Genomic DNA, 25,553 nt, shown 5'->3' on the forward strand with positions numbered 1-25,553 from the left:
AGAGGGAGACATAAGAGAAGGAAGATAGGGGGAAGAAAAAAGGTGAGAGAGCGAGGGGGTAGAGGAAAAGGGGAAGAGAAAGTGAGAGACTGAACAAAATAATGAAAAAGAGTGAAGGTATAAGGGAAACACACACAGGCACCATGCTGAAAAAGACCATTGTTTGGCTTTGAAGCCGAGTGGTAATGAGGTCCCATTTAAGCCCAATGAAGCTGGTTTGGCAGGTTATGAAAGCGTGATCGGATAACCCCCCCTCTATGGCCCCCAGGCGGTGTGTGTGTGTGTGTGTGTGCGTGTGTGAGCAGGGGGAGATTTGGCATGAATCCGCCGAGCACTGTTCCCCCCTCTAAGAAGCAGCAAACCTCTCCTACACCAGAGTGTCTGGCCTCACCATGCAGTCACCCACTTAACTTGGGTTTTTCCCATGAGACCCCGCTCTCCTCCAGCCCACCTCCTAACCTGGCAAACACTAAGGTGGTCTTCCAACATGGAACACTAAGGTGGTCTTCCAACATAGCGCAAGAGTGTATTCACTGTTTCCCACTTAAAGAGCGACTGCCTTTAAAAAGCAACGAATCCCTTTGAAAACTGCCTCTGTGGCGTCGATATGAGTCAGAAACAGTTATTCTAGTGTCAAAATTGACCACAAAGTGAAAATAGGATCATTTTGTCTCATCTAAAACGGAGTTTGGAACATCCGTGTGTCACATCGGGTAAATGAAGGTTGGGTTTTGATTTGACGATGTCCATTTGCCCACTAACATGGGGTGAACAACTGCGGTGATTGCTCTCTATCCAATAGCATAGACAGTGAGACAGACCTGTCCAGCAGCTCCGACTGCTTACATAAGACAACACTTATTTTTTTTAAATACTTGAGAAATACTGTACCAAACACCTTAGTTAGATGTAAAATTGTACAACTAAAACATCCCTGGCTAAAACGTCAACATTTATTACAGATTTCTTGAGTTATCTTGAAATAGGCGTCTACAGTGTCTCATGGGGAACAAACATCATTAACCAAACGCGGAATTGGTCAAGAAACACGCCTCCAAGACTGAAATCTTGTTTTTCTAATGAGCAACAGAAAAACACACGTGCCAATGTTCGGTGGCTCTTTAAATGCTTTACTGCCCAAGATCGCCCAAGATACATTTTAAGAAGAATCAAGCGAAGGTTCTACCTGTCAATGAAGTCGTCATAGCCAAAGTATTAGTGTCTTAAAGGATGTCAGTGAAAACAAAATACCAAATGCATTTCCTGGGTCGTGTTCATTATGCCACACTGTTTCAAAATGCTTTGCAATGGAAAACTTAAACAAGCTTTTATTATTGGACAGGTTCAGATAGTACCTCCCAGTTTCACTCGCTTTTGGACTGCTTTCTTCTTTTTCGTGCCTACTGAATACAACCCTGGGTTCAATCTCTGAACAGATTCAACCAGCCAAGCTAAACCTGGGAAATGTTTGAATGCACATATATCCTCCCAACCAACATGACATCATTACCAGAAAGGAAAATAAAAAATCCCATGTTTTTGTAGCACCTCCATAACTCTCCATTTAACCAACCCCCACACAGGGTTGAGCTCCCCAAATCATAATGACTCCCCTATTCTTACCATTATAAAATTGAGGGGAAAAGAGTAACAGTCCTATTTTCAATCATCTTGCGGGAGCGTTTGCCAAAGTAAGCCAGGTGAATGGCCCTGATGGGGGTCTTGTCAACACATCGCTGTTGAGGGCAGCGGTTTGGACTCCGGGAGCTATTGGGGGCTATTGGGGGTTTTAGCCTTCGACCAATCAGGGATTGCGATTAAGTATCCCAAAGGTCCGGCCTCAAGAAGCCATGTCAGAGCTGAGAGATGATGTTGGATTGAAATGGCTGGAGTCTGTAATGATATTAGTGATGGATATAGGAGAACCTGTTATTCCATGCTTATCCACTAGTACTTAACAGTTAATAAGCCATAGACTAAGCATATATTACCATTTCTATTAACAAGGGTTGCTTCTGGAGAATGTCTAAATAGAAAACAGTTTCTGGTTAAAAAATATATATCAATCAATATACTGAACAAAAATATAAACGCAACATGCAACAATTTCAAAGATATTACTGAGTTACACTTCATAGAAGGAAATCATGAATAAATTCATTAGGTCCTAATCTATGGATTTCACATGACTAGACAGGGGCGCAGCCATGGGTGGAGCCATTTGGGAGCCAGGTCCACCCACTGGGGAGCCAGGCCCAGCCAATCAGAATGAGTTATTCCCCACAAAATGGCTTTTTATAGACTGAAATACTCCTCAGAACCTCCCCTGCCCCTCCTCAGACAATCCCACAGGTAAAGAAGCCGGATGTGGAGGTCCTGGGCTGGGGTGGTTACACGTGGTCTATGGTTGTGATGCCGGTTGGATGTACTGCCAAATTCTCTAAAACGACGTTGGAGGCAGCTTATGGTAGAGAAATGAACATTAAATTGGCAACAGCTCTGGTGGACATTCCTGCAGTCAGCATGCCAATTGCACACTCCCTCAAAACTTGAGCCATCTGTGGCATTGTGTTGTGTGACAATACTGCACATTTTAGAGTGGCCTTTTATTGTCCCCAGCACAAGGTGCACCTGTGTAATGATGATGCTGTTTAATCAGCTTCTTGATATGCCACACCTGTCCAGGTGGATGGATTATCTTGGCAAAGGAGAAATGCTCACTAACACGGATGTAAACAATTTTGTGCACAAAATTTGAGAAATAAGCTTTTTGTGCGTTTGGAAAATGTCTGGGATCTTATATTTCAGCTCATGAAAAATGGGACCAACACTTTACATGTTGCATTTATATTTTTGTTCAGTATATTTGGGGTACTGTTTAATGGGGATGTTTTTGATGGACCCCCAGTCTTCCCGTGAGAGTGAGAGCAGAGCTCCCTGGGCCAACGCCTTCAGACCAGCCTCTTGCTCTGTTTTCAGTCAGGAGGTTGGCCCGCCGGTAGCCAGAGAGGCCAACCAGGGCCCGCCGGCGCGTGTCTGAGATGTCACATGTTAGGCAAGTACTTCCTGTATGGCTGAGCGAGGTTTCAGCACGTCATTTGTCACCCCTATGGAGGTGGAGAAGGGCTGAGCACGAGTCCAAGTCTAGCCAGTCTGCCAGCCCCTGGAAAAGCAGCGATGGGAGTGGGGTTCCTATACCCTTGAAGAGAAGGAGTTCCAGGTAACTCCTATTTTTTGGAACACCACAAGTCCATCTTCTCTTGGAGTAGGAAAGCAGAGGGGAGGTGAGGCGAGAAAGGAGGGGAGAGCAGGGGAGGAAATTAGAGGATAGACAAGAGGACAGGAGAGGAGAGCGGCTCAAATATACCTCCAGTAATACCTCCTGCATTCCCTACTCCCTGCTTCACCTCTTGGAGGACTGTCTGATCTCAGCCCTATCCCAGAGGGCCGTACCTTCTGCGAGTAACAGGAGCTGGAGACTGATGGGGCGGCCATAGGGTAAGGTGGGATGGACCTCCATCACAGATGGAGACGTGCTGCAGTGTGTCCGGACCTAGAAACACTATTTTCACGCCACTTCGATACAGCTACGACTGGAAGTAACCTTTCTATAGCAGGTTAGAACTTACGCAGCAGGTTAGGAGAATTAGGTTAAGTTTAGGAAAAGGGTTAGGGTTAGCGAAAATGCTCTGCTAACCTGCTAGGAAAACTCACTTCTGGTCGTTGCTGTATCGAAGTGGCGTGAAAAAAGTGTGTCCCGTCCGGACCGTCACAGCGTCAATCTGTCTTCATCTCAGCTCTGGCCCTATTTCTGGTCCAGTGAGAGAGAGTGATGATAAATGACTGCTTTCCTGTAATTAACCAAAAGGATGGCGGTGGCCTGTTTGGTTAGAGGGTGGAGAGAGGAGAGGAGGCTGGGGGAAGAGGCAAGAGGAGGGGGGAGGAGAAGGGAGTTTCCTGCCATGTCCCAGGCAATGGCGTTGGGTTTCCTCTGAGGTTTGGTGGAGGTGGGGGGGTCTGGACTGAGATGGAGGTGAGGGTTGGCAGGGAGCGGGTGCTGCCCCACTGTTTATTTTCAGAGCTTCAGCTCCTGCTCTGCCCTAGGTGGGGAGCTCTGACCCGTCTACAGTTTAAGTAATAACACCAGAGCAGGAGCAGACTCTCACCCACATGGGCAGCCCTGTGCAGCACCCAAAATCAGAAAGGTTACAATACAGGCCACTTGACTAGCCATGTAGTCATCAGTATAAGAGCACATGCACACCACACACGGAAACGCACACACATGGACTGTTGGGTCTGGCCCCGATGGGCCCGATGACAGCATAGCGGCTGTTGATCTAGCTCTGCTGCAAGAACCCAAAATGACAAACAGTACACATATTTCATTAACTAATAATTTATTTGTCATTTACGATTAAAAAGTCAGTGGTCATTGCATCAGAGGAAAATGTACAAGGAAGACTTCATAATAACACAAGTGATGAAGGAAGGGGGGGGTGCATGGGGCAGAAGGCAACACCCCATCGGCCCTCAGAAGGCAGGTGGACATCGTCTGTGTGAGTGGTGCTCTATAGTGTAACTCTGTGACCAGAATGTCATTAGGAGGGGGGCGTTCGGCAAATGGGGAGACATTTCATAGAATTTTCCCCTTAGTCATTCAATGCTTTCTTGAGCACGATTTCACATATTTCATAACACCTGGTGGCAGTAGGTCTACAGTCATTGTTACAATCATTTTGGGCTTTGATATGTATTTATTTAAATGTTCTACGTATAATCATTTAGCTTGTCTCTCTGGCTTGTTAGATCAAGCATTGGCTTTACAAAGACAATGACAGAAAAAGCATTGGCACTTCAGTTATATACCCAATGGGCAGACTCTCTCCTTCAACTCCCTTAACCTTAACTCACTTTTCCTCACCGTCCATTTGTGTATATCTCATTATGTTTTTTACTTTATAAGGTACTTTAATGAACTCTCACACTCACACTCACACACACACACACACCTGTGGACGTTATAAATACTGTGAGAAGGGAACAAAGAGAGCAAGTTACGACCCTGGTTCCACTGCCAAGCTGTGGGGCTTGTTAACGTAAAACAACGGGGTGGCTCGCCCTATGAAGACTACAAAATGCTTTCGAGGGGTACGTTTCAATTTCTAAATAACATCTGCAGGGTTTAGTAAAGCTTGTTATCTCTAGTCCAATATTCAGGGTGGCACAGATTAAAGAGGAAGAAAATGGAGACTGAGGTAAAGAAGGGAGAAAAAGTGTAGTGATTTTTGCCATGCTGGATATTATTCATAGCCTGGTCCCAGATCTGTTTGTGCTGTCTGGCCAACTCCTATGGCAAATTACCATATGAGTTGTAGGAGTTGCCAAGACAGCACAAACAGATCTGGGACCAGGCTATACAGTATGATGAAGTGTTGAGGTTCACACTTGAGCTACTAGGCACTGTAGACAGTGCAGTATAACCCTGTCAGGAAGCGGGTTGGTTATGGGTTGAGTCTGAGACAGGGGTTCTGGACACATAACTTCGACATCCATCAAACCTGCCCACGCTGTCCCCACATACCAGGCCAGGAAATGGTGGCTACTGTAACGCCACCTGTTTGACAGCTTGTCATGGACGGAAATACATAAATAATCAGACGATTTGGTTCTGCATTTTTGTGAAATTCCATCTCTGGGAATTCCTCAAAGGAAATGCTACTTTTACTCAGAAATGTTAGTTGTTCCATCTGACCTCTTTGCTGTTCTAAGAAATAACGTTACATATTACACCAAAATGTATGGAAAACAACCTAGTTCACTTTGGTTATGGATTGGTTTCGGATTGGTTTTCAGAGCACTATGCTACGCCAAATGTTGAATGAATACTGCATGACGCAAACATTGATGCAAATGAGGGAGGACCCACAACCGTTACACATAACACCTACAATCTAACCAGACAGACCTTCATGTGAACAACTTCTAAATCCATTCAGCGTTTAGAATGACAACGCTCGGTCTACATTCTTAGCTTTAACAACATAATCTCAAAAGAAAGTACAATCATACCATGTGTCTGTAAGCGGTTTTTACATTTGACATTTTCTCATTTATATACATTCTTTCAGCAAATGAAAACAAGACCTACACCACTGAAGGACTGCGGCTGGCTACCTTGTTCCACTAATGTCACGTATACTACATATACAAAAGTATGTGGACACCCATTCAAATTAGTGTCCACATACTTTTGGTCATGCAGTGTAACTAAGACACAGAAACACACGTTGCATAACAGAAAGGAACTGGGGCCTGACAAGGAGAGAGGGACAGACACACTCTTCTGAGGGGCTTGGAAATGTGACAAACCAAACATAGCACTGCAGCCAACCAACCGAAAGCATTACATTACTGTCGGCATGCTAACAGCTAGCTAGCACGACCCCTTCACAATGTGTTTACGTTGTACTATTTTAAAATCAATCGGAATACGCTTTTAAAATGAACTAAGGACAAAGACAAACATCAATTTTGAGAGCAAACATACGTTCCCTTGTGGTTTCGTTTCTGTCTTGATATTCTCATTTTCTTGATTCAATTTAGAAACAGGCTGATGCATTATTGGCAAACGAAGAGAGGGAAATGTCGGCAAGGCCAATGAGGGGAGATGACTAAGGACGTTTCCTCTGGATTTGTGATGTTAACATTTGTTAATTCCATGCTCTGCTTACTGTACATTTTTGCTTCGCGTCGGACGGACCAGCCAAACCACAAACATGCAAACATACAAAGACATGAGGATTGAAATATACTATCGCATCATAATACCATCAGGCAGTGTGTATGTAGCCTAGAACGTTTCAGACTCATTCATTTTGTCAATAAGATACAGTTGAAAAGGTAGCGCTTAAGCCAACCTTTGTCTGTTCTTCGTGAAATGGCACTCTTTATTTTGAACTCTTCTTTTGGCAAGCGATCACCAGCCCGTCATTGGACACTTCGTCAAAAGTGGCAAACATTTAAAAGACAGAGAAATAATAGAAGAGAACCAACAAACAATATCGGTCACACAATGACATCCGCAGGACATTATATCAACAAACAGTGGAAGACATTATGCAAAATATCCCCCCGAAGTTTCCCTAGTAACAAGGGCTTTGTTCTGTTCTGAAGCTGGCTACTTTCCACTCTGCTGGAGTTTCGCTCAAGATTTTTTTTTAAATGAGTCAGATAGTAATGCATGATTCCATTTCCTGCTCGTGGTGAGAAGGCTGGTGAGGGGGGGGGAAGCATGGGTTCTGGGTCTTCATTTAGATAGTGAGACAGTGGGGTCTGTAGAAGTATAGAAGTACAGGAATCTGAGAGCAGAAGTACATGTATATAGAATAAAGGAGAAAAATTATTAGGGTTTACAGTTTGCCAGTGTCTAAGCAGTGCCACTGTCGGTCTATGACTGGAGCACTAGAACCAGTGAGTGAGCGGTGGGGTCACTGTCAACAGCTGTATAGTCTAGACTAGAGTAGCAGTTGCATCCGTCTGAAGTTGTATATATACTGTAATGGCAGTGGTGGTAGAAGTAAAGTTTTGCATTGGAGAAGGCCCCTGTGGGGACAGCCTTTGTTGTGGTGAGAAGGATCCTCTGAGGACGAGGATGCAGCCGTTGTGGGTTCTGGTCCAGAGATACTACTGCAGAGAGTTGATGTCTACATATCTTACATACGGAATAGGAGTACAAGACAAAATGGCCGCTCTAGGCCAGTAATCTCAGTTGCGTAGAGAAAGGTGGGGGTTTAGAGACAGTGAAACAGTGGGTGGAGGAGCCAGACGAGCTGAGGTTGTGCAGTTTGTCTTTTCAAACTGCAGTTTGTCTTCTCCCCTGCATGGGGCACTTTGCTACAACACTAAAAAATCAGTCTCTCTCTCTCTGATTATCTGAGCTCCATGGATACTCCTGGTAATAGAATGGGAAATGTGAGCTTCGATAGTTTCAAAACACTAAAACATGGTGGGGGGGACTGAAGCAGTCTGAATGGGGAGGGGGAATGGGAGAGGGCAGGGCTGTGGGGGAGTGTGGACATTTTCGCTGTCGTTGTCGAGAAAGGGAATGGTATCCGCTCGTCTACACTTCGTACCCTTTTTAATGGTCCCTTTTTAAGGCAGACCAATAGAAAAAAGACAGTCACAGTCCCATGATTAAAACAGAAAATAAAAAGGAAATAATTATACAATATACACAAAGTGGTCCTTAAACAGGCAATATACATGCAGTCTCTGTAATGTGCAGTGTACCCAGTTTTGGGGGGGTCAGGGTTTTTAGGGGGTCGGGCGGTGGGTGGGGGTAGGGGTGTCGTGTTCCGTCCTGCGAACTAGCCGAGAGCTCGGAAGGGGTCGTGGGGAGGTAGGAGTATGGGTGGGGTCATGAGGGTTGGATGGGGATGCGCTGCTCTCTCCCCCATCATGCTTTGCTGCACTTGCCCTTCTTCTCTTTGCGCTGGAACTTCCGGAGGCGCCGCGTCCAAACGTCTCTCCACTGGATGACCAGGCTGTTCTTATCGGCCAGGAGCCCTACGCGCTCTGCTCCTGCAGCAGCCCCAGCAGCCCCTGGTCCAGCCCCGGGCCCCCCAGCCCCAGGGCCCCCTGGCCCGGTCTCGCTGGTGCCCATCACCAGGAAGCGCTTGCTCATCTGGATTTTGGGACACTTGCAGGCCAGGTCCTTCATGTGGATCCACAGGACGTTGTCGCCCCGTTTGAGCGGCTCGCCGCGGCTCTTGTAGACGGACACCACGTTGACCGAGAACTTGGCCCAGTCGCCCACCGTCTCCATGTCCAGCACGTTGACTTGTACCGCTGACGTGGCATACAGACAAACCAACCATTAAAATGTATGCAGGTACAGTAGTACCACAACTGTAAACTAACTGAAAATACTATTCAGCAACAAAAAAAAAGCCTGTAACATATAGTATAATAACATATAATACCATATAGCTACTAACAATCACGTTTCAGAGTGATGGGTTGGCAGTTTACTGTTATAATTCACTATTCTAGTTTGGGTACCACTTTTTTTCATGCTTGATAAATAAATAGAGAGCATTCAGTTGTTCAATCACTCACCATAGTCTTTCTTGCAGTATTTCTTCATGTTGATCTTCAGATTCCCTTTCACTGGTTTGCAATAGGATTCACAATCTGCTGAAAAAAGAAAAGTACATTTTAAACACCGGATACTTTTTTGGCCTATGCACCACAAACATGACAATAATCTACAATTACATGTGTGCAGGGTTTTCCCTTTTTTCAAACACCAGATACCTGCACACTAGGCAGTCTCACATTTGGAGTATAACTTGCTGGGAATTACACACTTGGGACAATTACACATATAACAGGACAGTTACACACTTAGGAGAATTACACACATAACCGCACAGCAGTTACACACTTGAGATGATAAAGTGGTTACATGGTTACATTCTTAGAACTTCCTCACACTTGAGACGTTTACACACTGTGTTACACACACATACCAAGAGGTACATAAAAACACACACACACACACACACACACACCAAGAGACACAAACATGCATGCACGCACAGACCTACATGCAAACACACAGGCATGCACACACATGCCCACACGCACACATATATACACACACCCCGAGTGCCAGCACTCTGAGACAGGCGGCTGGATAGAGGAAATGTTAGGTTTGGTTGAGTTTGCTGGAGTAATATACGACCTTAGACAAATCACACGTAAGCCCCTGCAATAACCGCTGGGGGAGTCGTGGCGGGTGAAATATTACAGAGGGGAAAAAGTGTTCCGTTTGACATGTCTGCCTGCCTTTGTGGGACCCTGAGAAAAGACAGAGCGCGGTGGAAGTGGTCATGGCTGGATGGCTGTGAGTACCCCACAGCAGCCCCATGGCTGCAAGACTACGACCAGAGAGAGACCACACAGCTGACCGCTGTACGTATAGAGGAGGATGAAGCTGCCCTGTGGTCGATGCGCTTTTCTCTGGGTCTGGACTGGTGGGTGTTGGGTGATAGGTGTGTGAACTAAAGCAGTTGAAAAACATTTGCAGTAAACGACCGACGGTACATACCGCAATATAGGTTTGATTGAATTGATCCCTTACAGATCCATATAGGACATGAGAAAACACACATGAATGGACACAAAGGAGTGAATAAAGTGGGCCAGCCAAACCACGACGTAACACCCAGTGGTGCTGTGGGACAACCAAATGTAAGCTTCTGTGGTAGAACCTCTCCCTAAGCTATGACGGGGAACTCACCATTAAAATGGCCAATTGGTTTTAATGGACAAAGGGTCAAACATGTTCATTAAACCACCTCTCTACTGTACTTGTTTTGAATAAACTTGGGGTTGGATACTTCAATATAGCTCTGGTTTAAAAGGTCACTGAGGGACACAGAGTTGCTGACCAGTTTAGTCTTCTATTGAATATGCCAGAGAACCTGGTATCTGATTGAATTTTACTCCGTCTTTTGAAGGGGGCACACGCAAAGGTCCCGAAGACACCAGGTTACATTTGCCGCTAGCGTGAAATCTCAAAGACCTGAGTCCGGGTATATGCAATCTCCCTGGTCTCCCACTCTAGTTGCCGTCAAAGTTAAATAATTCAGAAGTTGTGCAGGGAAGCGGTCTCCTCCTCCAAAACAAACTAAATGAAAGTGATCGCTCGTAGGAATACGGCCCAAAAAAATTGTTTCTGGGTCGGTCGCATGTGAGGAGGGAGCCGTGTTGCTCGCTTTGCTGAGGGTTTGGAGAGAGCCGGAGCAGGCGAGGGCAGGAGGAGGAGGAAGAGAGAGGGGGCCGAGGAACCAGTAAAAATGTCAGGGAGGCTTGGCCCGTATATTAGAGTGATGGAGCTTTTATTAGCGACAAGCAGAGAGTGAAGCCAGAGCAGCAGCCTAGTGCCTTTATCTCTCACTCACAGCAGCTTTCAATAAACCTCAGTTAAACATACCTGGGTTAACGTGTGTATTTGTGCAAGGTTCTCTGTGGTGTGTGTGTGTGTGCATGTGCATGAGCGAGAGAGAGGGGAATTTGGTTTATGTGTGTGGGTGCGTGCGTGTTTGGGTTAGGGAGAGGGAGAGGGCGCAATGAATGAATTGATGAAGTAGGCCACACTGAATCAGTCATGGGGAGAGCTGAATAAATCTGTTGAATGTCCATCTACAGGAGAGACGAGAAAACAGACTGAGTGATGTGGGAGAGCAGTTCAACCGGCCAGTCAAGTAGAAAAGGATGGTTCATCCTGCTCCCTGACTTTTACCCATAGGATCTTGGGCTCTAAAGTTTTTTTGTGTTTGTTTGTGTGTGTGTGTGTGTGTGTTTGTTTGTGTGTGTGTGTGTGTGTGTGTGTGTGTGTGTGTGTGTGTGTGTGTGTGTGTGTGTGTGTGTGTGTGTATATATATGCATGTGTATGTGTGGGTATGTATACGTGCGCGTGTGTGTACGTGTATGTTTTATATATGTGTACATTAGTACGTGTGTGTGTATATACAGTATTTGTGTGTATGTATATGTACATGTGTGTGTGTGTGCGTGCGTGCGTGCCTGCATGTGTGTGTATGGTGCCCTGGTACAGTGGCAAGCCATGTAGCCCATGGTATCAGTAGTGAAACGCAGGCTCGGGGCCAGTGTGTGTTTTCCCATGAAGAGTCACTTACTGATGGGCATTCACCTGGAAAAGCCCCCATGAATCGCCCATTGACCCAGAAGAGCCGCGGCTGAAAACACACACAATCGCCTCGGCAGCTCCGGTTACCCTTGTTCCCCCGTCCCTTTTCACAGCGCGGTGACAAGGACAAATTGCGTCCACCGCCCCCCTCACACACACACACACACACACACACACACACACACACACACACACACACACACACACACACACACACACACACACACAAGAAAAAGGTTTTGGGTTTCTGAGTGACCTAAGAAGGAGGAGAGGTTGGTTGGTATATGGTGGGTGGGTTAAAGGAGAGATGGAAGAGAAAATTATCCTGTATGTTGTACACTTGTGCAGAGATGAATTGACGATAACAACCGTTCTTCAGTGGAAAAAGCCTTTCCCAGGGATGCAGAAACACACAAAGGAGTATACTGTGTGAGTGAGGGTTACAAGCCCAAGCAGAGATTGGGTTGGTGTAAGCAATGTGGTGAAAATTCCACCTAGCCTATCAGAGGGCAAGGCGGAGCTGCTAGGCCTATCAGTGGGCTAAGTTAGCCGTGGTCTGGCAGTTGATGGTAGTGTGTGCTGCTAGCAATGCTGATAAGATGACACCACAACTTTCACATCCGAGCTAGACATTTAAGTTCTTCTTTTAAGTTCACTCTTATTGCAATTCCTTCAAGTTGAGACCTTGGCTAGCAGTCAAAGGTCACCAGCTTAAACCCCTTCATCCCACAAACTCTTCCTCTGGGGTAGGTACATGTTACTCCTTAGTAGTATTTTTAAAAATCCATCCGCCTAATGGTTAAGGTTAGGATTGGGGATAGGGTCATCTGATCCCAGATCTTTAGATTTATACCAAATTATATATCAAGCACTCCCGCTCAACTCATTTGCCCCCCTTTGGCTAGTTTGCAAGTCCCAGGCCTTACAGTACATATCTTCTGGCCTGGGCCTTCCAGAGAAGACCGTGTCTCAGCCAAACCAACTGTGAAAGCTGAGGAGGGGGTGCTGACGTTGTGGGAGGTACGTCTGTGGTCGCCACGGCGTTGAGTTATGCCGTTAAAGCCTGTGATGAATCACCGTTTCCAAATCAACACCGGGCCGCAATTCCGCCAGCGAGGTGAAGGCGTTAAAAAACAGGAGGGGAGTAATTGACCGGAGAGAGCCTGGATGGAGTGAGGACTGCCAGGAGTCAGAGGCGGAAAACGCTCTCCCCCAAAACGTCGGTCGCCAACACTCTTTTCACGCCTCGAAACTTCCCCGCCGAAGTTTCCCCGGGCTAGCAAACTGCAACTAATCACTTCTGTTGCAGCCTTTCCGTTGGCTTTGTGTTCGACTGGAGTCGGGCTTCAAGCACAGCGGAGCAAAGCTAACTCGCTAAAGGCTAGCAGGCAGACATCAGTGCCAAGAATGCTGGTTTTAAGGGAAATCTCACTTGGATCCAGAGCAGTCTTCTCTTCACTGAACATCAAAAGAGAGGCCCGCCCCCTCATAAATATTTATTTACCCAGTTTAGAAATGGATGCCAGAAATATAAAAACATATTTTTTGGGGGGGGGGTTTGTTACACAGGTGTCAGGTGTGGGATGTAGGGTGGGGGAATGACTAACCTGCCGGTTCCTCTGTGCTGCTGCTGACCATGGCTGTAGGGTTCACCACTGGGATCTCTGAAACACACACACAGAACAACAGAGTTTTAACTAAAGTTTTATGGAAACAATTTATACATTTTATGTAGACATGGTGTAATTGCTGGCCATATGCCTACTGTTTGCATGTGTGGTCAAGCCAATAAAGTATGCCTGAATTGAATCACAGTTATTTGATGTAGGAAGAATGAGAGGGAGGGTGTAGGGTGGAAATATCAACCTAAACACAGTGATAAAGATACTGATATTGGCACACACACACACACACACACACACACACACACACACACACACACACACACACAAAGATCAATGTATTCCAACAGGGCCATATCAGACAGATGGTGAAGGGGGGAGCCACCTATAGTAGTTACATCTTCAGACAGATGCAAACTCCATCAATATGCCTGGTTAGCTCAACCAGAACCCCTCGCCAGTCTCCACCAAAGCCAAAACAATTAAATCCTTAAGGAATTCCCTCCACAACGAAGGCCCCCTTTTCAATAGAAATGCTAATGAAAAGCGATGAAATGCGAATGCAACAACAAATCCACTGCCTCAATGATAACAACAATAGGATGACTGGGACGCAGGCTTAGCATCGTTAGCGTGCAACCAGAGGGATTTGCCTTTCGACTGGGGAGTTAGAGGGAGGAGGACTGGGTTGGAGTCAAACAAACAGACAGGGAGCTTCCTGGAAAGAGTGTTTTGAGAGGCAAGTGACAGTTGGCTTGCTTCGAAATTATGGACACCCCTACCAAGAACAACAAATAGGGCATTGAGCTTTGGACTGCTTGGTAAAGGCAGTGAGGAAAGGAGAGCAGCTGGTGAAAGGCACGCCAAGCTGTGGGCTCCTCCTCTGAAGGTGGAGGGTTGAGAGTAGATATTGAGATGATAAAGGGATATTCAGATGAGGGGCAGTGTTATCATACTAATTGGGTGTTAGCAGGCCTGGTCTTTGTGTCTTACTGTGTTAGAGGGCAGAAGGGCTTGACCGGGGAGGAATGATAGTACCAATCAAATGGAGGGCGTTTTGGGAAGAGATGCTCTCTGGCTCACAGGGGAAACCTCAGATGGCATGCACATGCATTCACACACACACACACACACACACACACACACACACACACACACACACACACACACACACACACACACACACACACACACTGAGGCCAAGAAACACTCTTTCTCCTCATTGGGTGTCTTTCAGCAAGTGTCTGATTGGTTTGTCGGCCGCGACCGCTATTGTTTTCTCCTCTTTGCCCTCCGCCATCTGCTCTATAACACCAATGTGAGACCAACAACATGGCACCATGTGGCACGACGTGTCATAGCGGGGTAGGGTACGGCATAGCTTGGCATGGCACTGCGTGGTACAGCATAGTTTGGTGTGGTTGGTTCAGGGTTACACAAGCCTAGTGTGTGTGTGTGTGTGTGTGTGTGTGTGAGTTTGGATCATTGTGCCAAACCACATGGCACAGCACGATGGCAAGCTGCCCTCTATTCCTCCTGCCTGCAGGTGGTGGACTAGTGATCTAATTCATACACACACACACACTCACAGAGCACACACACACACACAGTACTGGCATGTGATGGTACTAAAGCCTGAACGGTAGCCAGGTACTGGGGTCTCAGGGTGGCACTGATCTACCCCAGACCAGACCAGACCAGACCATCATGACCTGCCTTCATCTGTGTGACTGGTGCCAGCTAGGAACCTCTCTATCCCTACCTTTGTTTTACCAGGGCAGGTTAACTGAGAACACATTCTCTTTTACAACCTGGCCAAATAGTGAGCAAATGTTCTTGGGGTTATTGTCTAATTCATTATTTTTTAACAATGGCAGCAGAAGGCATTGAAAACTCTGACATTCTAATGCAACACAGGCAATGATGGATTTATGGATGGGCTAGCTTATCTCATGCTAACCGAGTGCTGCAATGTGTACCTGAGTTATCTATCATAATTGGCTTTCAAACTAATGTAAACCCACTAATTGGATAGCTAGCTTGTGACATCCCAGGGAACATGACTCTCCACCATGCTGTTATCTGGCTACAGAAATGAGACCGGGAATGAAGCAGCTATACCTGCCATGTTACATGTGTGGTTGTAAACCCCTCATTGGAGCTTGTACATGGTTCGTGGTTTCTCCAGTATGGCAGTGGTTACCAAACTGTGGGGCGAGGGGTCGGCAGAGGGGGAAATCAGCACGCCATTCAACTTACTCTTTAAAGTTGTAATAGTAGAATGCACAAGGTACAATTTCGAAATTGGGTAGTGCATCATCAGTTTCCTCTTATCATGTTAGTCATTACATACCTTAGAGAGCTATTTATAACTTGTCAGAAATGTTCGGATCAACTAGCCCATGTCAGCTACCGTTTTTAGCTAGGTTTTTTAGCCCATAGATTTTGTTGTAATGTTTGAGTCACTCAAATATCACATCAATACACATTAGACATGGCAAAATGTATAGAATTGCACAGAAAGGTGCTTTAAAACTGCAAAATGATATCTCCGCCAACAAGAGGGGTGTGAACAGTTTATGTTATGAACAGTGCTTGTGCCCATAGAAATAGACGTGGGGCTCGGGATGTTCCCCAATGTTGGAAGGGGGACCGGAGTGAAAAAGTATGGTTTCCCCATTATGTAACATGGTTATGGTATGGTTTCCCCATTATGTAACATGGTTATGGTATGGTTTCCCCATTATGTAACATGGTTATGGTATGGTTTCCCCATTATGTAACATGGTTATGGTATGGTTTCCCCATTATGTAACATGGTTATGGTATGGTTTCCCCATTATGTAACATGGTTATGGTATGGTTTCCCCATTATGTAACATGGTTATGGTATGGTTTCCCCATTATGTAACATGGTTATGGTATGGTATTCCAGTATGTTACATGGGTATGGTATGGTATTCCAGTATGTTACATGGGTATGTTATGGTTTCCCTGTGTGGTTAGTTTAGTGTAAACCCTTGAGTTGATGTGGTGGCAGAGACTGGCGTGGGCACTCTGGTAAAACCCTGATGGGGGAAAAATGAAACCAGCCCCTTGTCCTTGGAGTGGGCATGGCAACACAGATACAAACAGAGCCTGGGGTTGAGGTGGACAGGGAGGTTGAGTGTGAGTGTGTGTGTGTGCCACCACTGGGGCCTTCAGCACGAAGGAGGCCTTGCCTTGGTCACGCTCTGGTGCACCCACACACGTCAGCGCTGGTGGATAGATTACTGGCCAGGACCACAGCAACACACTGTGTGTTCCCACAGGCTCGATGTGGCTACTGATAGCAAAAACAGTACACTGCCTTCCCCTGGTGACAAGTAAATATGTGCTTCTGTTAAATGCATGTCAATGTGTGTGTGTGTGTGTGTTTGTGTGATATACTCACTGATGCAAGGGTCCACAGTTGAGCGGCCCTGTGTGTGTGGCTGTGAGTGTATGCAAGCATGTGTGTGTATGTGTGTGTGTTGGTGTGTGTTTGTATGTGTGAGCTATGAGTGTTTTGAGTATGTGTGAGTCTGTGAGTGTGTGTGTGAGTGTGTCTGGGATCTACTCACTGATGCAGGGGGCCACAGGTGAGCGGCTCTGCTGGTAGCCCTTAGCACAGCGGTTGCAGGTGATGCCCGTCACGCCGTCCTTACAGGGGCACTGGCCTGTCGTCTGGTTACACGTCTTACCTGCCGCACCCACCGGGTGGCAGTCACAGGCTGGAGAGAGGGAGGGAGGGAGAGGGTGAGGAGGTGAGAGAGACAGAGAGACAGAGACACAGACAGAGAGAGACAGAGAGAGCGAGACAGAGAGCGAGAGCGAGAGAGAAAGAGAGAGAGAGCACATGAGGGACAGACAGATAGAGACAGACAGAGACAGAGAGCGAGCAAGAGAGAGAGAGGGAGAGAGAGAGAGTGAGACAGAGAGAAAGAGAGAGAGAGACAGAGTGAGAGAGAGAGCAAGGGACAGACAGACAGACAGACAGACAGACAGACAGACAGACAGACAGACAGACAGACAGACAGACAGAGAGTGAGAGAGAATGAGCGGGAGAGAGAGAGAGAGAGACAGAAGGAGAGAGAGAAAGACAGAGAGCGCGAGACAGAGAGAGTGCCAGAGAAAGACAGAGAGAGAGAGAGAGAGAGAGAGAGAGAGGAGAGAGGAGATGGTTAGATGTGGCCTTTTGAGAAACATTTAAGTAGTCTATGGTTTGTCACACAGATATTCAGTGTCACTTTCAAGGTTTATTTGTGACTTGACTAAAATCAGATGGCATTTTGAACCCTCTCATGAATAGGCTCTGTAGCACAACACATCCTAGTTAATCATCATCTGCCTTTGAAGTATCCAACAGTATTCCAGATGCAACAGGACTGAGTGTTCCTTTAATTTATTTCCTCTATCGTTCAGACTCCAGGTCTGGGATTCCTTCTGCTCAATTGGGCTACCCTGCCACTGTCGCCTCCAGGTTTTGGGACCTGGCACTGCCCGGCAAAGGTGTGTGTGTGCATATGTGTGTGTGTTTGTGTGTGTTGACAGGGAAGAAAAGCCTCCATTTGTTCGGTCTCTTAGGTGCTATGCTGGTGCCTGTTTGTGTGTGACACACACTCTGACACACACACCCACTCTGCCGTTTCATCACTTCCCGAAAATCCGCCTGGCGCCCGCTGCGTGCCAACAGCAACACACCACCCAGAGAGAGTCCCTGTCCCCCGGTCCTTTATGTGCTGTTATGGTATGCGTCGTCCGTCTGAACGCACCTTGAGTAATATGGGTATTTTTCGGTTTAAAGAGCTGCTGAATACAAGACCCGGCCTGGTTAGCTCCTCTCTTCCAAGAGCTCTTTACAAGGTGACGGAGAGGAGAGGAGAGGAGAGGAGAGGAGAGGAGAGGAGAGGAGAGGAGAGGAGAGGAGAGGAGAGGAGAGGAGAGGAGAGGAGAGGAGAGGAGAGGAGAGGAGAGGAGAGGAGAGGAGAGGAGAGGAGAGAGGAAGAAGAGAGACAGACATGCAGAGGGGAAGAACGGTGAAAGGGAGAGAGTGAGGGCTAACATGTTCAAAACTTTGCCTCTGGTGTGCTCATCAGCATAAACAAGACTAAATCTCCCTCACCTCACCTTGGCTCAACCCGGCTCAACAAGGAAAACAGACATGTCTTCCTTGAGAAACCACACATAGACTTATCAAACTTGGAAGATAAACTTCTCCATCCACACGCTATCAAGTATCACTATTACACGTTACACTGATCAATCTGACAGATTATCTAGACACATAAAAATGCACAACTTTAATATCTCCGTAACATTTTACTTTAAAGGGTGCGATTGAACGATTTGACTTCTGTCCAGAGTCAATAAAAAACAATGCTTTCGGAAAAACTCTGCCTCCTCGATTCAATAGTAACATTTTGCATTTTATCTTGTCGATCAGTTCTGGCATAGAGAATCGCCTTTGGCCAAAAACAACAGGCCCCCCAAAAAAAGAGGACTGGGAGGACAGCTTTTTCCCTCTACTTTGGGCTTAATTAGATAGAAAACAAGCTCGCCAAGTTGCAAAATTGCAAAAGCAAACTGCATTACTTAAGTGTAATGTGATAGCTGGTAATTGGCCTCCTGCTTTTATAAAAACAACAAGAAAGGGCGAAACGAGCCTTTGGGGAAAACCCAGTAACCCAACAGTCTCTGATAGGGCCTGCCAAGGAATGGCAGCTGCTAACATGAGGAGTTTTCTTCAGGGCCTTGCTGTGTTGTTCCTTCAGTGTGTGTGAACATGTTTATTTGTGCTGCTCATTTTGCCATCACAACTGAGGAGGAAGGACTCTACCACCTGTTGATTTTGGAGGGGTGTGGTGAGGTGGAGGGAGTCTGGACCATGAGAGTTGGGAGTGGGGGGGTGGGGGGTTGTGGGGTGGGGTGTTAGTGCTTTGATCTTCAGATGCACATGTGGCTGTTCCGTCCGGGTGTCCGGCTGGGGTGTCAAAGTGTGTTCGCTCGTTTGAAGCTTGCGCTCGCTCCGTAAATCTGACGGCTCGCATTGCATGCAAAATCCACACCACCTGACCCAGCTTCAAACTCACGGAAGGCTTTGATTGGCCGTTGGTTGGCAGTGTTGGTAATATATTAATAATATATGTTTGTATTGAGTGGGTTGGGGCACAGGGAAGTTGAAAGTCAAATGTGTGTCCAGACTCCGTCAATGGGGTCTTCTGGTATGACTTAGTTCCTGTTTCGCTTCATGTCTACCATGTGACTTCTCTCCTGCCAAATGCTCTGCTCTTGTTCCTGTGCCCAGGTGCAGCACGGACGGGGCCGCGGCTCCATTTGGAATTTCTGGCATTCCTGGGATTGGCGCCCCTTTATACGTGTTAATAAAACACAGCTGATGAGTCCACTAGAAACCCACTGTTGGAGTCCGGAGACATAGGTTGTAGAACAACACGAGCGCCTCTGATTTCATACCACAGCACTACTCTATGCACAATAGCAATATAGAAAGCAATGCTCTACACTCCAAATGGAGAGACTATAATAATCTAGTAGTTTATAAAAATAAATATAACAAATCATGTACAAACTGGTTTGCTGAACTAAATGGGGGGGACAGAAGTGTAAACTTCCCCTCATTTGATCTGTCTGGTAAAGTCTGTGCCAGTCTGGATGATACCGGCATGCCTAGACTTGTGGGACGGCAACAGACAATCATTTCTGAAACAATCCATTGTTTCGCTAATTGTCAAATAACAAAGGCAAACAAATGAAGGAGATGTCAGAATACGGCCGTCTTATACTGGTACAATCAAAACATATTTAGCTACATGTTTATGAGTTGAACATAACACCTAATTAAAAGTCAAATATGTTATAATGCAAATACTTTTTCGTTCTATCCATGTAACCGCTTTAAAATGGGATTAAAGTACTCTGTAAATCCACTGTTATTTATTGTGTTCAAAGTCTGTTAAGCTCAGAAAACAACAGATGAGTGCCAGGATGGTGTTTTGGGAGGGGCACCCCCTCCCCTTCCCCTCCCCCAGCCACTCTCCTCCGTCCTCACACCGTCTTTCTGAAGTTTTACGTGCAGGGGCTTGGGCCAGTTAAAAAGCTGTAAAAATGTCCTCAGATGTTGATTACTTTTCAAGCCTGTGTGACTGAAGGTGTGACAGACAGGCACCGCCTTGGGACTTGTAGTCTTTGGACAGCAGGCGTTTGCTCACTCTTGAACTCTCAATGGATCAATACCGCGCGCGTATGTGTGTGTGTGTGCAGTGTGTGTGTGCGTGCAAACAGTGTGTGTGTGCGTGCAAACAGTGTGTGTGTGTGTTTTAGCAAACCATGTGAGTGCGTGGGTAACTGAGTAGACCCTCCTTTCAAAGGGGTCCAAGTATTTCACCTTTTCTAATTGGGCGGTTTGCTCTATAGACATCTGGCCGATACTGGCATGGGCGTTTTGGTTTTGGAACGATTTATCTTGGATTTCCTAATTCCCTTGTTTCTATAAAGTTATTCTATAAGAAATAATTAACATATGGTCCACTTCAGAAGCTACTTGGAGGACAAATCTTAATACATTCAGTATAAAGTATATTTGTGGCTTTTTGTTGGCAAGGACTGCTGACATACTCTAAGGCCTAAATTTGAATTCCTTTCTTTGACATTAATTCTAATCGATATAGATGCCAAGACTAGGACATGTTTGGAGGCACATAAAGTTCTGACATTGAAGACCTCGTGCTGGTTATGGCCTGCATGTTTCTTTAATTTGCCGGCTGTTTTTATGCACGTAGCCGCGTAAAGCCGTGGATGGAGAGTGGCAGCGGCCGCTGTCCAGCCCTGCAGGAGCTTGGGACACCCCACAGAGAGGCACTTGGGGCTGGGGCAGAAGGCCGAGGGCACTGGGGGTGGAGGGGGGTTGGGACCTGTGTGTGTTTGTGTGTGTGTTACCTAAGCACAAGGGTGTAACTGGGAGCAGATGGGAGAGACGCTGCCACTTGACCCATCCATCAGAGTCTGGCCTGTCCATTAAACTGGCAATCCTTGTAGACTGTGTGTTGGACACGCACTCATGAACGTGTACACACACGCGTACACACACACACGCGCACACACACAGCAGGTCCGACATGGACACTCGTCCACAGAGGAGGTCTGATTGGAAGCAGACATTCCGCCCCCCAACCCTCCAGACGTAACCGCCCATTCCTTAGGCCCATTCAAAAAACACCTGTATTTTATTGCCGTTACTCCATTTCAGACGTGACACCGACCATTTTTGACCCGTGACCCTTCTCCTGGCCCTGTCACAAGAGGACAAAGATATAAAATACTGCAGCAGATAAAAAGGTAGAACGAATTGGAGGATTAGAGAGAATAAGAGAAGAGATGAGAAGAGAGCTTGCTTCTCGGACTGAGAAACAGGTCCTAAAAGGGGCTAGGATTGCTCTGATCAATCATGCTGCCAGCCGCACAGGTTGAGGGCCGTTTCCACAGTAACGTTCATTTCCGTCACATCTTGGTATCCGAGAGGAAGGCGATAAAGTTTTTATCGCCGCGCGGGTCTGACCCGCCCCGAACTGCTCCGCTTTGATAAAAACAGATCGCACAGCCTCCAGGGCCCAAGCACTGCCGCGCTCATAGGCACGGGTTGAGTGTGTGTGTGTGTGTGTAACCTGTGTATGATGTGTCTTGCATTGGCAACAGGGACATACATTTCGATACAGCTGCTGTCAATATCAACACATCTGTGGGAGTCTTAGCTACAGTTGAAGTCTGAAGTTTGCATACACTTAGGTTGGAGTCATTAAAACTCGTTTTTCAACCACTTCACAAATGTCTTGTTAACAAACTATAGTTTGGCAAGTCGGTTAGGACATCTACTTTATGCATGACACAAGTCATTTTTCCAACAATTGTTTACAGACAGATTATTTCACTTATAATTCACTGTATCACAATTCCAGTGTGTCAGAAGTTTACATACACTAAATTGACTGTGCCTTTAAACAGCTTGAAAAATTCCAGAAAATGATGTCATGGCTTTAGAAGCTTCTGATAGGCTAATTGACATCAGTTGAGTCAATTGGAGGTGTACCTGTGGATGTATTTCAAGGCCTACCTTCAAACTCAGTGCCTCTTTGCTTGACATCATGGGAAAATCAAAAGAAATCAGCCAAGACCTCAGAATTTTGGTTCATCCTTGGGAGCAATTTCCAAACACCTGAAGGTACCACGTTCATCTGTACAAACAATAGTACGCAAGTATAAACACCATGGGACCAAGCAGCCGTCATACCACTCAGGAAGGAGACGCGTTCTGTCTCCTAGAGATGAACGTACTTTGGTGCGAAAAGTGCAAATAAATCCCAGAACAACAGCAAAGGACCTTGTGAAGATGCTGGAGGAAACAGGTACAAAAGTATCTATATCCACAGTAAAACTAGTCCTATATCGACATAACCTGAAAGGCCGCTCAGCAAGGAAGAAGCCACTGTTCCAAAACCGCAATAGAAAAGCCAGACTACGGTTTGCAACTGCACATGGGGACAAAGATCGTACTTTTGGAAAAATGTCCTCTGGTCTGATGAAACAAAAATAGAACTGTTTGGCCATAATGACCATCGTTATGTTTGGAGGGAAAAGGGGGACGCTTGCAAGCCGAAGAGCACGGGGGTGGCAGCATCATGCTGTGGGGGTGCTTTGCTGCAGGAGGGACTGGTGCACTTCACAAAATAGATGGCATCATGTGGATATATTGAAGCAACATCTAAAGACATCAGTCAGGAAGTTAAAGCTTGGTCGCAAATGGGTCTTCCAAATGGACAATGTTGTGGCAAAATGGCTTAAGGACAACAAAGTCAAGGTATTGGAGAGGCCATCACAAAGCCCTGACCTCAATCCTATAGAAAATGTGTGGGCAGAACTGAAAAAGCGTGTGCGAGCAAGGAGGCCTACAAACCTGACTCAGTTACACCAGCTCTGTCAGGAGGAATGGGACAAAATTCACCCAACTTATTGTGGGATGCTTGTGGAAGGTTACCCGAAACATTTGACCCAAGTTAAACAATTTAAAGGCAATGCTACCAAATACCAATTCAGTGTATGTAAACTTCTGACCCACTGGGAATGCGATGAAATAAATAAAAGCTGAAATAAATCATTCTCTCTACTATTATTCTGACATTTCACATTCTTAAAATAAAGTGGTGACCCTAACTGACCGAAGTTTTTACTAGGATTAAATGTCAGGAATTGTGAAAAACTGAGTTTAAATGTATTTGGCTAAGGTGTATGTAAACTTCCGACTTCAACTGTATCTATATGTGTGTTTGTTAAGGGCAAAAAACTACTGCTAAAGTCAATTACTGTGTCACATTGCAGGTTGTGCCATGGTCAATTGGAATAATAGAATGGGTACTGTTGTACTGTACTACAGTACAGTGTAATGAAAATTGATTTAATATGGACAATAGTAACGTACCGTCCCGTACTTGACTCCTTTTGGTTTACAGCTGCTTGGGTTAGCCTCCAACAAAAGCCCTTCACGGCTATGAGTGTTGGCAGTTCTCACCATCCACATTGTTTTGAGTTCTCTGTAAGCAATCCCTTAACATCTCACTCTAACCTACAGAATTGAGAAAGAATGCCGCCTCCCTCTGCTATCGATTTGCATATTTCCCCGAGCAACAAGCGCAGAAAAATTGTGTTGTTCTTCCAATAAGTAAAAGCTTTCGGCGTAAGAACGAGACAGAAAAACATTCACTGCAAATTCGAAACATTCCACAATTCAAACACCACTTTTTCCATGTGAAATAACTCAATCAGATGCTAATTTAATGTAGCTTGTGGTCGGGAGGAATTTTTTTCTGTGGATTTTTGCAAGAACAGCTTCTGTGACAGTTTCAAATGATTTACTTACAGAGGCATGGTATCAGTTTGGAAGTGAAGATGCCAGCCTACTTCTTAGAATAGAGTTACCATTTCAGTCAATGCTATAGGGTTATATACAGTATATATATGCCTGCAAAGGTATGGAGAATAGGTATTATACTATAGGCGTATCTTTCAGAATAGTGTTTGTAGTGTCAATAGTCCTATAAAGACAAACCCTTGAATGAGTAGGTGTGTCCAAACTTTTGACTGGTACTGTGCATATATATATATACATATATATATATATATATATATATATATATATATATATATATATATATATCACACACTACCGTTCAAAAGTTTCGGGTCACTTAGAAATGTCTTTGTTTTCGAAAGAAAAGCAATTTCTTTGTCCATTAAAATAACATCAAATTGATCAGAAATACAGTGTAGACATTGTTAATGTTGTAAATGGCTACTGTAGCCATATCTCAGACTGCCCATCTTAATCTTTTATTTTTATTGGCCAGTCTGAGATATGGCTTTTTCTTTGCAACTCTGCCTAGAAGGTCAGCATCCCGGAGTCGCCAGTTGAGGACCTGTGAGGCGCCTGTTTCTCAAACTAGACACTCTAATGTATTTGTCCTCTTGCTCAGTTGTGCACTGGGGCCTAGCACTCCTCTTTCTATTCTGGTTAGAGCCAGTTTGCGATGTTCTGTGAAGGGAGTAGTACACAGCGTTGTACGAGATCTTCAGTTTCTTGGCAATTTCTGGCATGGAATAGCCTTCATTTCTCAGAACAAGTATAGACTGACGAGTTTCAGAAGAAAGTTCTTTGTTTCTGGCCATTTTGAGCCTGTAATCGAACCCACAATTGCTGATGCTCCAGATACTCAACTAGTCTCAAGAAGGCCAGTTTTATTGCTACTTTAATCAGCACAACAGTTTTCAGCTGTGCTAACATAATTGCAAAATGGTTTTCTAATGATCAATTAGCCTTTTAAAATGATAAACTTGGATTAGCAAACACAACGTGCCATTGGAACACAGGACTGATGGTTGCTGATAATGGGCCTCTGTCCGCCTATGTAGATATTCCATTAAAGATCAGCCATTTCCAGCTACAATAGCCATTTACAACATTAACAATGTATACACTGTATTTCTGATCAATTTCATGTTATTTGAATGGACAAAAAATTTGCTTTTCTTTCGAAAACAAGGACATTTCTAAGTGACTCCATACTTTTGAACGGTAATGTATATATTTATTGCACTTTTTGAAAATAAATAGCAATTTTGAATAAAAA

The 25,553-nt window shown here is 45.5% G+C and overlaps 1 protein-coding gene across 2 annotated transcripts in view; it reads right to left on the reverse strand.

Annotated features, from left to right (window-relative positions):
* Positions 1–8,013: 8,013 nt before the first annotated feature.
* Positions 8,014–25,553, reverse strand: part of LOC121567276 (netrin-3-like) — a 48,090-nt gene continuing 30,550 nt past the window's right edge. Inside the window, exons 4-7 of one of the 2 annotated variants that reach the window (XM_041877187.2) lie at positions 16,944–17,093; positions 13,327–13,383; positions 9,121–9,195; positions 8,014–8,850 (exon numbers count right to left, since the gene is read on the reverse strand). In XM_041877187.2, the coding sequence (XP_041733121.1) occupies positions 8,459–8,850; positions 9,121–9,195; positions 13,327–13,383; positions 16,944–17,093 (674 nt within the window). In that variant the 3' untranslated portion in view covers positions 8,014–8,458. Of the gene's footprint in view, positions 8,851–9,120; positions 9,199–13,326; positions 13,384–16,943; positions 17,094–25,553 lie in introns of both variants that reach the window. The other variant, XM_041877177.2, reaches the window with a different exon arrangement.

This window comes from Coregonus clupeaformis, chromosome 1 (assembly GCF_020615455.1).
Source record: "Coregonus clupeaformis isolate EN_2021a chromosome 1, ASM2061545v1, whole genome shotgun sequence".
In the NCBI taxonomy this organism is placed as follows: domain Eukaryota; kingdom Metazoa; phylum Chordata; class Actinopteri; order Salmoniformes; family Salmonidae; genus Coregonus; species Coregonus clupeaformis.